General features: G+C 44.7%; 1 protein-coding gene across 1 annotated transcript in view; it reads right to left on the reverse strand.

Annotated features, from left to right (window-relative positions):
- LOC139552164 (high affinity cAMP-specific and IBMX-insensitive 3',5'-cyclic phosphodiesterase 8B-like) overlaps nucleotides 1-13,943 on the reverse strand; it is an 81,055-nt gene that overhangs the window by 39,764 nt on the left and 27,348 nt on the right. Inside the window, exons 3-7 of the mRNA XM_071363609.1 lie at nucleotides 8,686-8,876; nucleotides 6,306-6,365; nucleotides 4,127-4,184; nucleotides 3,475-3,563; nucleotides 3,189-3,267 (exon numbers count right to left, since the gene is read on the reverse strand). Coding sequence (XP_071219710.1) covers nucleotides 3,189-3,267; nucleotides 3,475-3,563; nucleotides 4,127-4,184; nucleotides 6,306-6,365; nucleotides 8,686-8,876 — 477 coding nt within the window. The remainder of the gene's footprint in view (nucleotides 1-3,188; nucleotides 3,268-3,474; nucleotides 3,564-4,126; nucleotides 4,185-6,305; nucleotides 6,366-8,685; nucleotides 8,877-13,943) is intronic.

The following is a 13,943-nucleotide window of genomic DNA, read 5'->3' on the forward strand; positions in this document are numbered from 1 at the left end:
TCATGAAGCTATCGGCCTACAGGGTCGCAATGCTGCTATTTAGAATGCTGGCTGGTGGCAATAATGTATTTACTTGTTCAGTCATTCAAGTAGGAAATTCAAACATGGCAGATTGTAAAAGGAATGTTTGATGCAACAGCATACTAATCAGTAACCAATTGATGTATTTTTTCATGTACAACTGTCCTGTTGGCCTATAGCCTACCTTAGTTGTCCTCGTGCTCTCTAGCAGCTTGGATAGGAAGTTTGTGCTGCGTAAAACCAATCTATTAACGCCAAATAATACAATCAGTCCACCGTCAAAACTTGCTAGCGATTGTTTCCTTATGCAGACAATGCAGCCTATCTCTAGCTAGTATTTAGCTGGTATCCTATTTATATTACACGGACTCCACGCTGTCGGGGCCATCCGTCTCATCACTCGTAGGGTTACCAGTGTTCACAGAAGGGGGGTTGCTCTCATGAGCTGCCGCTAGGTCTCCGGCAGTCATCAGCTTAGTTTTCTGGGAGAGGAGGAGGAGGAGAACGTGGGCCGGCACTCTCACTATAGGAACTGCCACTGTTCTCGAGGGGAGGACGAAGAGGAAGAGGAGAAGGAGGGCCGGCACTCTCACTAGAGGAACTGCCACTGTTCTCGAGGGGAGGACGAAGAGGAAGAGGAGAAGGAGGGCCGGCACTCTCACTAGAGGAACTGCCACTGTTTTCGAGGGCAGGACGAAGAGGAAGAGGAGAAGGAGGGCCGGCACTCTCACTATGGGAACTGCCACTGTTCTCAAGGGCAGGACGAAGAGGAAGAGGAGAAGGAGGGCCGGCACTCTCACTAGAGGAACTGCCACTGTTCTCAAGGGCAGGACGAAGTGGAAGAGGAGAAGGAGGGCCGGCACTCTCACTATGGGAACTGCCACTGTTCTCAAGGGCAGGACGAAGTGGAAGAGGAGAAGGAGGGCCGGCACTCTCACTATGGGAACTGCCACTGTTCTCGAGGGCAGGACGAAGAGGAAGAGGAGAAGGAGGGCTGGCACTCTCACTATGGGAACTGCCACTGTTCTCGAGGGCAGGATGAAGAGGAGAAGGAGGGCCGGCACTCTCACTAGAGGAACTGCCACTGTTCTCGAGGGGAGGACGAAGAGGAAGAGGAGAAGGAGGGCTGGCACTCTCACTAGAGGAACTGCCACTGTTCTCGAGGGCAGGACGAAGAGGAGGAGGAGAAGGAGGGCTGGCACTCTCACTAGAGGAACTGCCACTGTTCTCGAGGGGAGGACGAAGAGGAAGAGGAGAAGGAGGGCCGGCACTCTCACTAGAGGAACTGCCACTGTTCTCGAGGGGAGGACGAAGAGGAGGAGGAGAAGGAGGGCTGGCACTCTCACTAGACGGAACTGCCGACTGTTCTCGAGGCTGGTAGGACTGCAAGAGGAAGAGGAGGCAGGCCTAGGCACTACTCGACTACAGGAACTGCCACTGGTGTCTCGAGGGTTGAGGACGAAGATGGTAGGACGGAGAATTTGGCAGGACCTTGATCAGGTAAAGCTTTCTTGCGTTGTTTTTGTGCACCACTTGGTCTGGCCTTGTCTTTATCCATCTTGAAGAACATACTCACTCTCCATCCATATCAAGAGTCTGACCTGATTCACCTTAACTTTTTTGAACTAGATGCACGATGTGTGAAGACTATTGTCTGCCTGACTCACCTATACCAATGTAGATTGGTCAACACAAACACTTGGCTTGCTACATGTGCAAATTAAAAAGGAGGGTTACTGTCAAAAGCTTTTTTTTTTTTTGAAATACACAGTTGAAGTCAGAAGTTTACATACACTTAGGTTGGAGACATTAAAACTCATCATTCAACCACTCCACAAATTTCTTGTTAACAAACTATAGTTTTGGCAAGTTGGTTAGGACATCTACTTTGTGCATGACACAAGGCATTTTTCCAACAATTGTTTACAGACAGATTATTTCACTCTATCACAATTCCAGTGGGTCAGAAGTTTACGTACACTAAATTGACTGTGCCTTCAAAGAGCTTGGAAAATTCCAGAAAATGATGTCATGGCTTTAGAAGCTTCTGATAGGCTACTTGACATAATTGTAGACCTCCACAAGTCTGGTACATCCTTGGGAGCAATTTCCAAATGCCTGAAGGTACCACGTTCATCTGTACAAACAATAATATGCAAGTATAAACACCATGGGACCACGCAGCCATCATACCGCTCAGGAAGGAGACACGTTCTGTCTCCTAGAGATGAATGTACTTTGGTGCGAAAAGTGCAAATCAAATGTCCTCTGGTCTGATGAAACAAAAATAGAACTGTTTGGCCATAATGACCATCGTTATGTTTGGAGGAAAAAGGGGGAGGCTTGCAAGCCGAAGAACACCATCCCAACCATGAAGCACGGGGGTGGCAGCGTCATGTTGTGGGGGTGCTTTGCTGCAGGAGGGACTGGTGCACTTCACAAACTAGATGGCATCACGAGGGAGGAAAATGAGGTGGATATATTGAAGCAACATCTCAAGACATCAGTCAGGAAGTTAAAGCTTGGTCGCAAATGGGTCTTCCAAATGGACAATGACCCCAAGCATACTTCCAAAGTTGTAGCAAAATGGCTTAAGGACGACAAAGTCAAGGTGTTGGAGTGGCCATCACAAAGTCCTGACCTCAATCCTATAGAAAATTTGTGGGCAGAACTGAAAAAGTGTGTGCGAGCAAGGAGGCCGACAAACCTGACTCAGTTACACCAGCTATGTCAGGAGGAATGGGCCAAAATTCACCCAACTTATTGTGGGACGCTTGTGGAAGGCTACCTGAAACGTTTGACCCAAGTTCAACAATTTAAAGGCAATCCTACCAAATACTAATTGAGTGCATGTAAACTTCTGACCCACTGGGAATGTGATGGAAGAAATAAAAGCTGAAATAAATAATTCTCTCTACTATTATTCTGACATTTCACATTCTTAAAATAAAGTGGTGATCCTAACTGACCTAAGACAGGGAATTTTTCCTAGGATTAAATGTCAGGAACTGAAAAACGGAGTTTAAATGTATTTGGCTAAAGTGCATGTAAACGTCCAACTTCAACTGTAAATATGAGATGGCCAGTGCATGGGACCCCAGAGCTTGTGGGCCCCCTCCGTGCGGGGGCTGCAGGGTTTACGCTACGCCAATGGTGTGTGTGTATACCTGTATCACATGGTCTTCACTGGTGATCTCCACAGCCTCCTGACAGTGGTCCAGAGCAGTGAACACTGAGTTACACGCCCTGAGGGAGAGAAGAGAGAGCGATCTGTTTAGTCATACATAGTGTGCGTGTGTGTGTGTGTGTGTGTGTGTGTGTGTGTGTGTGTGTGTGTGTGTGTGTGTGTGTGTGTGTGTGTGTGTGTGTGTGTGTGTGTGTGTGTGTGTGTGTGTGTGTGTGTGTGTGTGTGTGTGTGTGTGTGAGTGTCTGTGTGTGTGAGGCCCAATGTACCTGAGTTTGAACTGGCAGCGCACCTCTCCATGTTCAATCTGGAGCAACTCATTATAGCAGGCAGAGACACTACTGTTCTCCACATACTTCTGACAGAGAGAGAGAGAGAGAGAGAGAGAGAGGGAGAGAGAGGGAGAGCGAGAGAGAGAGAGAGAGAGACATAGAGAGAGAGAGAGAGAGAGAGAGAGAGAGAGAGAGAGAGAGAGAGAGAGAGAGAGAGAGAGAGAGAGAGAGAGAGAGAGAGAGAGAGAGAGAGAGAGAGAGAGAGAGAGAGAGAGAGAGAGACATGAAGTGAAATATGACAAACATAGTCAGCTATGAGCTGCGGACCTTTCAGTCTGGAGGTAGGACATGTGATGAGAGCTGTGACCTGCTGACATGTTAAATAGACTGCTCACATACAATAAAGTACAGAACAGTACAGTACAGTTGGTAAACACTGTGATGTGTTTATAAGATGAGCTAGCTGACTGGCTGACTGACTGACTCAGCAGATGGATGATAGGATAGCATGAGTGTTTTGAGTTGTCTGGCTCAGTACACTTTACAGAGTCCCAGAGGAGATGGTGGGGGCAGATGTCATGCCATATAAAGTCATATCCCCTCTTCCCCCTATAGTACATAGAGAACATAGAAGGAGAAGAGTACATACTCTGCTGAATCCAGCGCAGAGGAGAGGAAGAACAGACTGCTCCCCCTGACCTGAAGGCCTATAGAGTAGAGAGAACAGCATAGCCAGTACACACTATGACATTATCATCATCAGCTCACATATGATATACATACAGTGCCTTCAGAAATGTATGCATACCCCTTGACTTATTTCACATGTTGTTGTGTTACAGCCTGAATTCAAAATGGAATAAATATATTTTGTTTCTCACCCATCTACACACAATACCCCATATTTACAAAGCGAAAACTTGTTTTTAGAAATTGTTGCAAATTTATTGAAAATGAAATACATAAATATCTAGTATTCTTATATAAATATAAGTATTCACACTCCTGAGTCAATACTTTGTAGAAGCCCCTTTGGAGGCGATTACAGCTGTGAGTGTTTTGGGGTAAGTCTCTTAGAGCTTTTCACACCTGGATTGTACAATATTTGTCCATTATTCTTTTAAAAATCATTGCTAGACAGCCATTTTCAAGTCTTGCCATAGATTTTCAAGCCAATTTAAGTCAAAACTGTAACTAGGCCACTAAGAAACATTCAATGTTGTCTTGGTAAGCAACTCCAGTGTAGATTTGGACTTGTGTTTTTAGCTATTGTCCTGCTGAAAGGTGAATTCCTCTCCCAGTATCTGTTGGAAAGCAAATTAAACCAGGTTTTCTTCTAGCATTTTGCCTGTGCTTATAGCTGTATTCTGTTTATTTTTATCCTAAAAAACTCCCTAGTCCTTGCCAATGACAAGCTTACCCATAACATGATGCAGCCACCAACATGCTTGAAAATATGAAGTGTGTTGTGTTGGATTTGCCCCAAACATAACGCTTTGTATTTCAGGAAAAAAAGTTAATTTCTTTGCCACAGTTTTTGCAGTATTACTTAAGTGCCTTGTTGCAAACCAGATGCATGTTTTGGAATATTTGTATTATTTTCAGGCTTCCTTCTTTTCACTCTAGTCAGTCTGGTTATTATTGTGGAGCAACGTTGTTGATCCATCCTCAGCTTTCTCATATCACAGCCATTAAACTCTGTTTTAAAATCCCCATTAGCCTCATGGTGAAATCCCTAAGCTGTTTCCTTCCTCTCCGATAACTGAGTTAGGAAGGATGCCTGTACCTTTGTAGTGATTGGGTGTATTGATACACCATCCAAAGTGAAATGAATAACTTCACCATGCTCAAAGGGCTATTCAGCTGGGTTTGTTTTACACATCTACCAATTGTTGCCCCTCATTGCGAGGCATTGAATAAACCTCCCTGGTCTTTGTGGCTGAATCTGTGCTTCACTACTCAATTGAGAGACCTTATAGATAATTGTATGTGTGTGGTACAGAGATGGGGTAGTCGTTAAAAAATCCTGTTAACCACTATTATTGAACATGCAATGAGTCCATGCAACTTATTATGCAATTTGCTAAGCACATTTATACTCCTGAACGTATATAGGCTTGTCATAACAAAGGGGTTGAATACTTATTGACTCAACATATTTCAGCTGTTCATTTTTTATTAATTTAAAAAATGTTCTATAAACAAAATTCCACTTTGACATTTACATTTCAGTCATTTAGCAGACACGCTTATCCAGAGCGACTTACAGGAGCAATTAGGGTTAAGTGCCTTGCTCAAGGGCATCTCGACAGATTTTTCACCTCGTCAGCTCGGGGATTCAAACCAGCAACCTTTCAGTTACTGGCCCAACGCTCTTAATCACTAGGCTACATTATGTGGTATCGTGTGTAGATCAGTGAAACAAAATCTAAATGTAATCAATTTTAAATACAGGCTGTAACACGACAAAATGTGGAAAAAGTCAAGGGGTGTGAATACTTTCCCAAGGCACTGTATCATTATAGAATACACATACATGTACTGCATGTCATTATCACCATCAACGTGAAAACATGTATCATTATATTTGGTGTGTGTGTGTGTGTGTGTGTGTGTGTGTGTGTGTGCGTGCGTGTGTGTGTGTGTGTGTGTGTGTGTGTGTGTGTGTGTGTGTGTGTGCGTGCGTGCGTGCGTGCGTGCGTGCGTGCGTGCGTGCGTGTGTGCGTGTGTGTGAGTATGTATGTAACTTGAGTTGTGAGAAAAATAATCCTCTTGAATGGCAATAAACGCCATCAATCAATTCCGATTTGATAGACATGTATACTCACGTCTGTGGCACGACGGCCAGAATGACTGTGTGTTCTGAGCGCTTTGTGGCACGAATCAACCTGGATCAACGACACAAGAGATTGATCATCTAAGAGACTGATAAAACAGAAGCGCTCGAAATCCCGCAGATGGTCAAGAAAAAGATATATTTTCACAACCACAAAATGATCACATATATGTTTCGGACCCCATGCGAGGACTTGAAGTGCTTTTGTGGCTTTACCTAAAAAATTCCCTAGCTAACTCACGAGGCAGGTTTGAGAGCAATACGTGTGATTGAGTTGATCGCTTCATTTGACAGACACACAACATGAGAGGAGGCTTTAGAATGAGTGCCAGTATAAACATGTGGGCAGTGGAGGAGTGATGTCATTTGCATATGAGAGATCATTTCTCTACTTTACACAGGCTCACCATGGACACAATGTACTGCAGGGATGGGAGGGAGGAAGGGAGGGAGGGAGAGAGGGAGAGGGAAGGAGAGAGAGAGAAAGAGAGAGAGGGAAGGAGAGAGAGGAGAAAGAGGGAAGGAGGGAGAGAGGAGAGAGATAAGGAGAAAGAGGGAAGGAGAGAGAGAGGAGAGAGAGTGGGGGGAAAGGATAAATGTGAGTGATGGCAAAAGGGGGGAGGGAAGTAAGGAGAGCGAGACAAGAGAGAGAGAGACGAGAGAGAGAGAGAGAAACAGAGAGAGAGAGAGAGAGAGAGAGAGAGAGAGAGAGAGAGAGAGAGAGAGAAAGAGACTTGTGATAGATCTGTCTTTATTGAGAAGAGAGAAAGCCACTCTCTCTGCTTCTGGGAAAATATTACCATGCGTGACTAATAACTCTAATCACTAGATACTGTATGAAGAAGCATTTGATGGTCTGACCACATGATAAATACTGGGTGGGATTATTAGGACAGTTGGAGTTTTTAGTGTATCTACACTGAACAAAAATATAAACACAACATGTTTCATGAACAGCAAAAAAAATTATCCCAGAAATGTTCCATATGCACAGAAATCTTATTTCTCTCATAATTTGTGCTCAAATGTGTTCATATCCCTGTTCTCCACTGCCAAGATAATCCATCCACCTGGCAGGTGTGGCATATCAAGAAGCTGATTAAACAGCATAATCATTACACAGGTGCACCTTGTGCTGGGGACAATAAAAGGCCACTCTAAAATGTACAGTTTTGTCACACAACACAATGCCACAGACGTCTCAAGTTTTGAGGGAGCGTGCAATTGGCATGCTGACTGCAGGAAAGTCCACCAGAACTGTTGCCAGAGACTTGAATGTCAGATAATTATTGAACTATTCCAACCGGCCTAACAACCACAGACTATGTATATGGCGTTGTGCAGGCGAGCGGTTTGCTGATGATAATGTTGTGAACAGAGTGCCCCATGGTGCGGTGTTAATTGTATGGGCAGGCATAAGCTACGGACAATGAACACAATTGCATTTTATCGATGGCAATTTGAACGTACAGAGACATCGTGACAAGATCCTGAGGCCCATTGTCCTGCCATTAATCTGCTGCCCGTCACCTCACGTTTCAGCATGATAATGTACGGCACCATGTCGCAAGGATCTGTACATAAGCTGAAAATGTCCCAGTTCTTCCATGGCCTGTATACTCACCAGACATGTCACCCATTAAGCATGTTTGGGATGCTCTGGATCGACGTGTACGACAGTGTGTTCCAGTTCCCGCCAATATCTAGCAACTTCGCACAGCCATTGAAGAGCAGTGGGACAACATTCCACAGGCCACAATTAACATCCTGTTCAACTCTATGCGAAAGGAGATGTGTCGCAATGCATGAGGCAAATGGTGGTCACACCAGATACTGACTGGTTTTATGATGCACGCCCTTAAATGTTTTTTAAGGTATCTGTGATGCATATCTGTATTCCAAGTCATGTGAAATCCATAGATCAGCTAAACATTTAGATTGCTAAATTAGTTTAGAGGACAGCTATCTAAACTTGTTATCAAGGTGGAATTACCGGCTGTGTGTGGGGGGGAGCATTGATTTGGTTCGTCAGTGTCACCCAGATATCATATTAAAAATGGCAAACATTTCTCTCCACCATATGGCAAAATGTGTAGAATTGCATGAAATTAGTTTTAAAACTGTAAAATCTTCTCTCTGCCCCATGGCAAAATGTGTAGAATTGCACAAAAGTAACTTTTTAAAATGTTTTTTTTAAATCTCTACTGTCAAGTTGGGGGCCACTAAAATGTTTTGCTCACAATGCAATGTGTGTGTGGGAGGGTATGGATGCGGGTACACAGACCTGTGAGCAAGATTTTTTGTGGCCCCCAGCCCCATCAAAGATGCCCATCACTGACTGACAGACAGACAGACAGACAGTTTGAGTTTACCGACAGACAGCTTCTGCCTCAAAGTATCGTGAGTGGCGTCCATCGATGACTACAATCTCGTGGCTCTGGTCCAGGAAACACTCGATGGCGGACTCAGGCGTTCTGGCGATGTTACACCTGAAACCCGCCCGGTCACACGCCCACCAGAAGGCATCGCTTTGACCATCCTCCTTCGCAAACACCAGCAGGACCTGGGACAGAGTGAGAGAGAGAGAGAGAGAGAGAGAGAGAGAGAGAGCGAGAGAGAGAGAGAGAGAGAGAGAGAGCAGATGGTCTGAAATACCTCTTACCTGACAGAGGCAGCTTGCTGCAAAAACATTGGTTACTTTAATAAATAATTTGTTCATAAATAATTTGTTTGCTTGTCGGAGCAAGAGTGTGTGGTTATAATCTTTCTGAAGTTGTTTTCATCAAACATGAAGCTAGGATCAGTAGACTAAAAAGCTTATCAGTGCTTTTAGGTGCTGATATACAGTACAGTATCACAAAAAATAATAAATTAAATAGTAAAACATACATCACTTAAAGGTGCAATATGCATAAATCGATCCGCCATTTCCTGGTTGATAATATTAGAATAAAATAAAAATATAAATGCAACATGTAAAATGTTTGTTCCATGTTTCATGAGCTGAAATAAAATATCCCAGAAATGTTTCATACACACAGCTTATTTCTCTAAAATGTTGTGCACAAATTTGTTTACATCCCTGTTAGTGAGCATTTTTCCTTTGCCAAGGTAATCCATCCACCTGACAGGTGTGGCATATCAAGAAGCTGATTAAACAGCATGATCATTACACAGGTGCACCTTGTGCTGGGGACAATAAAAGGCCACTCTAAAATGTGCAGTTTTGGTACACAACACAATGCCACAGATGTCTCAAGTTTTGAGGGAGCGTGCAATTGGCATGCTGATTGCAGGAATGTCTACCAGAGCCGTTACCAGAGAATTGAATGTTCATTACTCTACCATAAGCCGCATCCAACGCCATTTCAGAGAATTTGGCATTATGATTAACCGGCCTCACAACCGCAGACCACGTGTAACCACGCCAGCCCAGGACCTCCACATCCGGCTTCTTCACCTGCCGGATAGTCTGAGACTGGCCACCCAGACAGCTGATGAAACTGAGGAGTATGTAATGAGGAGTCTGTAATGAAGCCCTTTTGTGCGGAAAAACTCATTCTGATTGGCTAGGCCTGGCTCCCCAGTGGGAGCGTCTAGCTCCCAAGTGGGTGGGCTCACAGTGCATTCGGAAAGTATTCAGACCCCTTGACATCTCACACATTTTGTTACGTTACAAAATGTGGAAAAAAGTCAAGGGGTCTGAATAGTTTAATGAATGCACAGTATGCCCTCCCAGGCCCATCCATGTCTGTGCCCCTGCCCAGTCATGTGAAATCCATAGATTAGGGCCTAATGAATTGATTTAAATTGCCTGATTTTCTCATATGAACTGTAGTAAAATCTTTATTTTCTTTTGTGTTATTGACTGTATGTTTGTTTATGTGTAACTCTGTGTTGTTGTTTTGTCGCACTGCTTTGCTTTATCTTGGCCAGGTCGCTGTTGTAAATGAGAACTTGTTCTCAACTGGCCTACCTGGTTAAATAAAGGTGAAATATATATATATTTTTTTAAATCAGTAAAGCATTGAAATTGTTGCGTGTTGCGTTCGTATTTTTGTTCAGTAGAAGAGTAACCAGGAGCCAGGTGGATGATAGTTAATGATGGCTGATGAGAGATGTTTTCACACCAACAGTTGTCTGGCCTGTACTGTACACCAACCGGTTGTTCTTCATACTGTATGGTAACTTTACCAATACTTGACTCCTATAGTAGAGCAGTAAGAGACAAGAGGCAAGAATGGAGGGACTTGTGTACACACACACACACACACACACACACACACACACACACACACACACACACACACACACACACACACACACACACACACACACACACACACACACACACACACACACACACACACACACACACACACACACACACCAATGGACAACTAACACAGGGAGAAAGGAAGTAGGGAAAGAGATTTATAAAGATTTCTTAATTACGTTTCACTTTTTAGATTTATGTGTATTGCTAGATATTACTGCACTGTTGGTGCTAGGAACACAAGCATTTCGCTACGCCTGCAAAAACCATCTGCTAAACATGTGTAGGCCGACCAATAGAATTTGATTTGATTTTGATTTGATTGAAAGAGAAACAGCGCGAGGGAGACCAAGAAGAGAGGAGAAGGGAGATGAGAGAGAGCGAGCCGTCTCGCCAGTCATGCCGGACAGACTGGCAGGAGTACGAGGGAAAGAAGGGAGCAGAGGATGGATGAGAAGAAGAGGAGAAAAGAGAGGGGGGGGGGGGGAAGGAGCTGGCATTGGTAGGAGGCTGTGAAAGGTCTACACCCTTTGATCCCGAGCTGGGCTGTGTAACCATGGAGCTGCCGTGTGAAATTCCACACACACACACACACACACCTCAGGCGACGCCGTCCCAAAATCCTACTATCTGCCGACCTGCCCTGCACCCGCCCACGGGCCAGACAGGGGGCGCCACACGTACACAGTTCTGTTTGTGTTGCCGCTTGAGTGCGTGTACATACACATAATCAAATCACATTTTATTTGTCACATTACTTACAAGCCCTTAACCAACAACAGCTTCATGGCATGACTCCAACACCATCGTTAAGTTTGCCGATGACGCAACAGTGGTAGGCCTGATCACCAACAACGATGAGACAGCCTATAGGGAGGAGGTCAGAGACCTGGCAGTGTGGTGCCAGGATAAAAACCTCTCCCTCAACGTGGAAATGGAGCACGCCCCCATTATCATCAACAGGGCTGCAGTGGAGCAGGTTGAGAGCTTCAAGTTCCTTGGTGTCCACATCACCAACAAACTAACATGGTCCAAGCACAACATGACAGTCGTGAAGAGGGCACAACAAAGCCTATTCCCCCTCAGGAGACTGAAAAGATTTGGCATGGGTCCTCAGATCTTCAAAAGGTTCTACAGCTGCACCACCGAGAGTATCCTGACGGGTTGCATCACTGCCTGGTATGGCAACTGCTTGGCGTCCGACTGCAAGGCACTACAGAGGGTAGTGCGCACGGCCCAGTACATCACTTGGGCCAAGCTTCCTGCCATCCAGGAACTCTATACCAGGCGGTGTCAGAGGAAGGCCCTAAAAATTGTCAAGACTCCAGCCACCCTAGTCATAGACTGTGCTCTCTGCTACCGCAGAGCAAGCGGTACCGGAGCCCCAAGTCTAGGTCCAAGAGGCATCTAAACAGCTTCTACCATTCACGCCATAAGACTCCTGAACACCTAATCAAATGGCTACCCAGACTATTTGCATTGCCCCCCCCCACCCTCTTTTATGATGCTGCTACTCTGTTATTATCTATGCATAGTCACTTTAATAACTCTACCTACATGTACATATTACCTAACCGGTGCGCCCGCACATTGACTCTGTACCGGTACCCCCTGTATATAGCCTCGCTATTGTTATTTTACTGCTGCTCTTTAATTATTTATAACATTTATTTCAAATTTTTTAGGGATTTTTCTTAAAACGGCATTGTTGGTTAAGTGCTTGTAAGTAAGCATTTCACTGTAAGGTCTACACATGTACTCGGCGCATGTGACAAATAAAATTAGATTGGATTTGAACCTTTGATTTGATTTGATTTAAGACATTTTAAGGAAAAAAAAGTGTTAAGTAAAAAATAGATAAGTAAAACATAGAAAATAAAAGTAACAAATAATTAAACACCAGCAGTAAAATAACAATAGCAAGGCTATATACAGGCGGTACCAGTACAGAATCAATATGCGGGGGCACCGGTTAGCCGAGGTAATTGAGGTAATATGTACATGTAGGTAGAGTTAAAGTGACTGATCATACTGCCTCCAAGTGGATGTCTTTCATGATTATCTTTATTATCCAAGTGCTAAATAGTTGGAGTATGTTTGAACACACAATCACTTAATAGTGATTAATCCCAGTGGTTTCCCTAAGTGGTTTACACACTGTGTTGCCCTCAAGGCAGGACTGACATAGAGAAGGGCCTCTACCCCTGACTGCTGTGCCACGCTGACTCAGCCAATCACAGTTCAGGGGTTAAAGCTAGAATCCTTTAAGCCTCCATCTCTGCACACCCTTGACCAGGCAGACAGATAGGGGGACGAAGGTATGGAACAGACAGGCAGACAAGACAGACAGACAGACTGATAGTTAGACAAATAGAGGGACGAAGGTATGGAACACAGACAGACAGACAGACAGACAGACAGACAGACAGACAGACAGACAGACAGACAGATAGACAGACAGACAGACAGACAGACAGACAGACAGACAGACAGACAGACAGACAGACAGACAGACAGACAGACAGACAGACAGACAGACAGACAGACAGACAGACAGACAGACAGACAGACAGACAGACAGACAGACAGACAGTTTCTCAGAGCGATAGCGAGAGACATCTAGCTGACTGGCTTTACACCAAGTCTTGTCAGTGGGACTCCTCTTGTCGTAGAGCCAAGGAGTACAGTGTGGAGGAGACATACTAACAGTCATCAATCTGATGGATCATTCCTAATACGCATGGTTTACTCCTCACACTCAGAACAACATGTAAATGCTTTTCCCGTGTTTTGAAGTGAGGGCTACAGCATGTTTCTCCATATGGTTTCTTAAGTTAAGTGACCATCCTAAGTTCCCTGTCCAAAGTAAGAGCAGAGCACCCTGTATACTGTCTTCTGCAGCCTACAGTCAACAACAGTTCACCCTCTGGAAAATAATCCCTCTGATTGAGGAGGAGTCCTGTGACAGGGTGCAGAAACGAAGGAGCGGAGAGAAGTAGATTTGGAGTTACCGAGTCTTTCCAGGGCTCGGAGGGAACGATAAATGTCAGGAGGAAACTTTCAGCACGCAACTCTCTCCTCCGGAGCATTTTATCTTTTCTTCTCTCTTTTCTCTCTCGTTCTCCCTGTTCAAGTGGGAGGGAGGTAAAGAGGGAGTGGGGAGTTCGGTCATGGTACAGTAGAGTTTGTGTGTGCATGACTCTGTGTGCGTACGAGACTGTGGGTGTGTGCGGATGTGTGTGTGCGGATGTGTGTGTGCTTCCGCTGTCTGTTTGTGCGTGTGGATGACTCTGTGTGTGTACGCAACTGTATGTGTGAGTGTGCGTCCGTTTCTGTGTGTGTGCTCCCTTGTGT

Source organism: Salvelinus alpinus, chromosome 24 (assembly GCF_045679555.1).
Source record: "Salvelinus alpinus chromosome 24, SLU_Salpinus.1, whole genome shotgun sequence".
NCBI classification, from domain to species: Eukaryota; Metazoa; Chordata; class Actinopteri; order Salmoniformes; family Salmonidae; genus Salvelinus; species Salvelinus alpinus.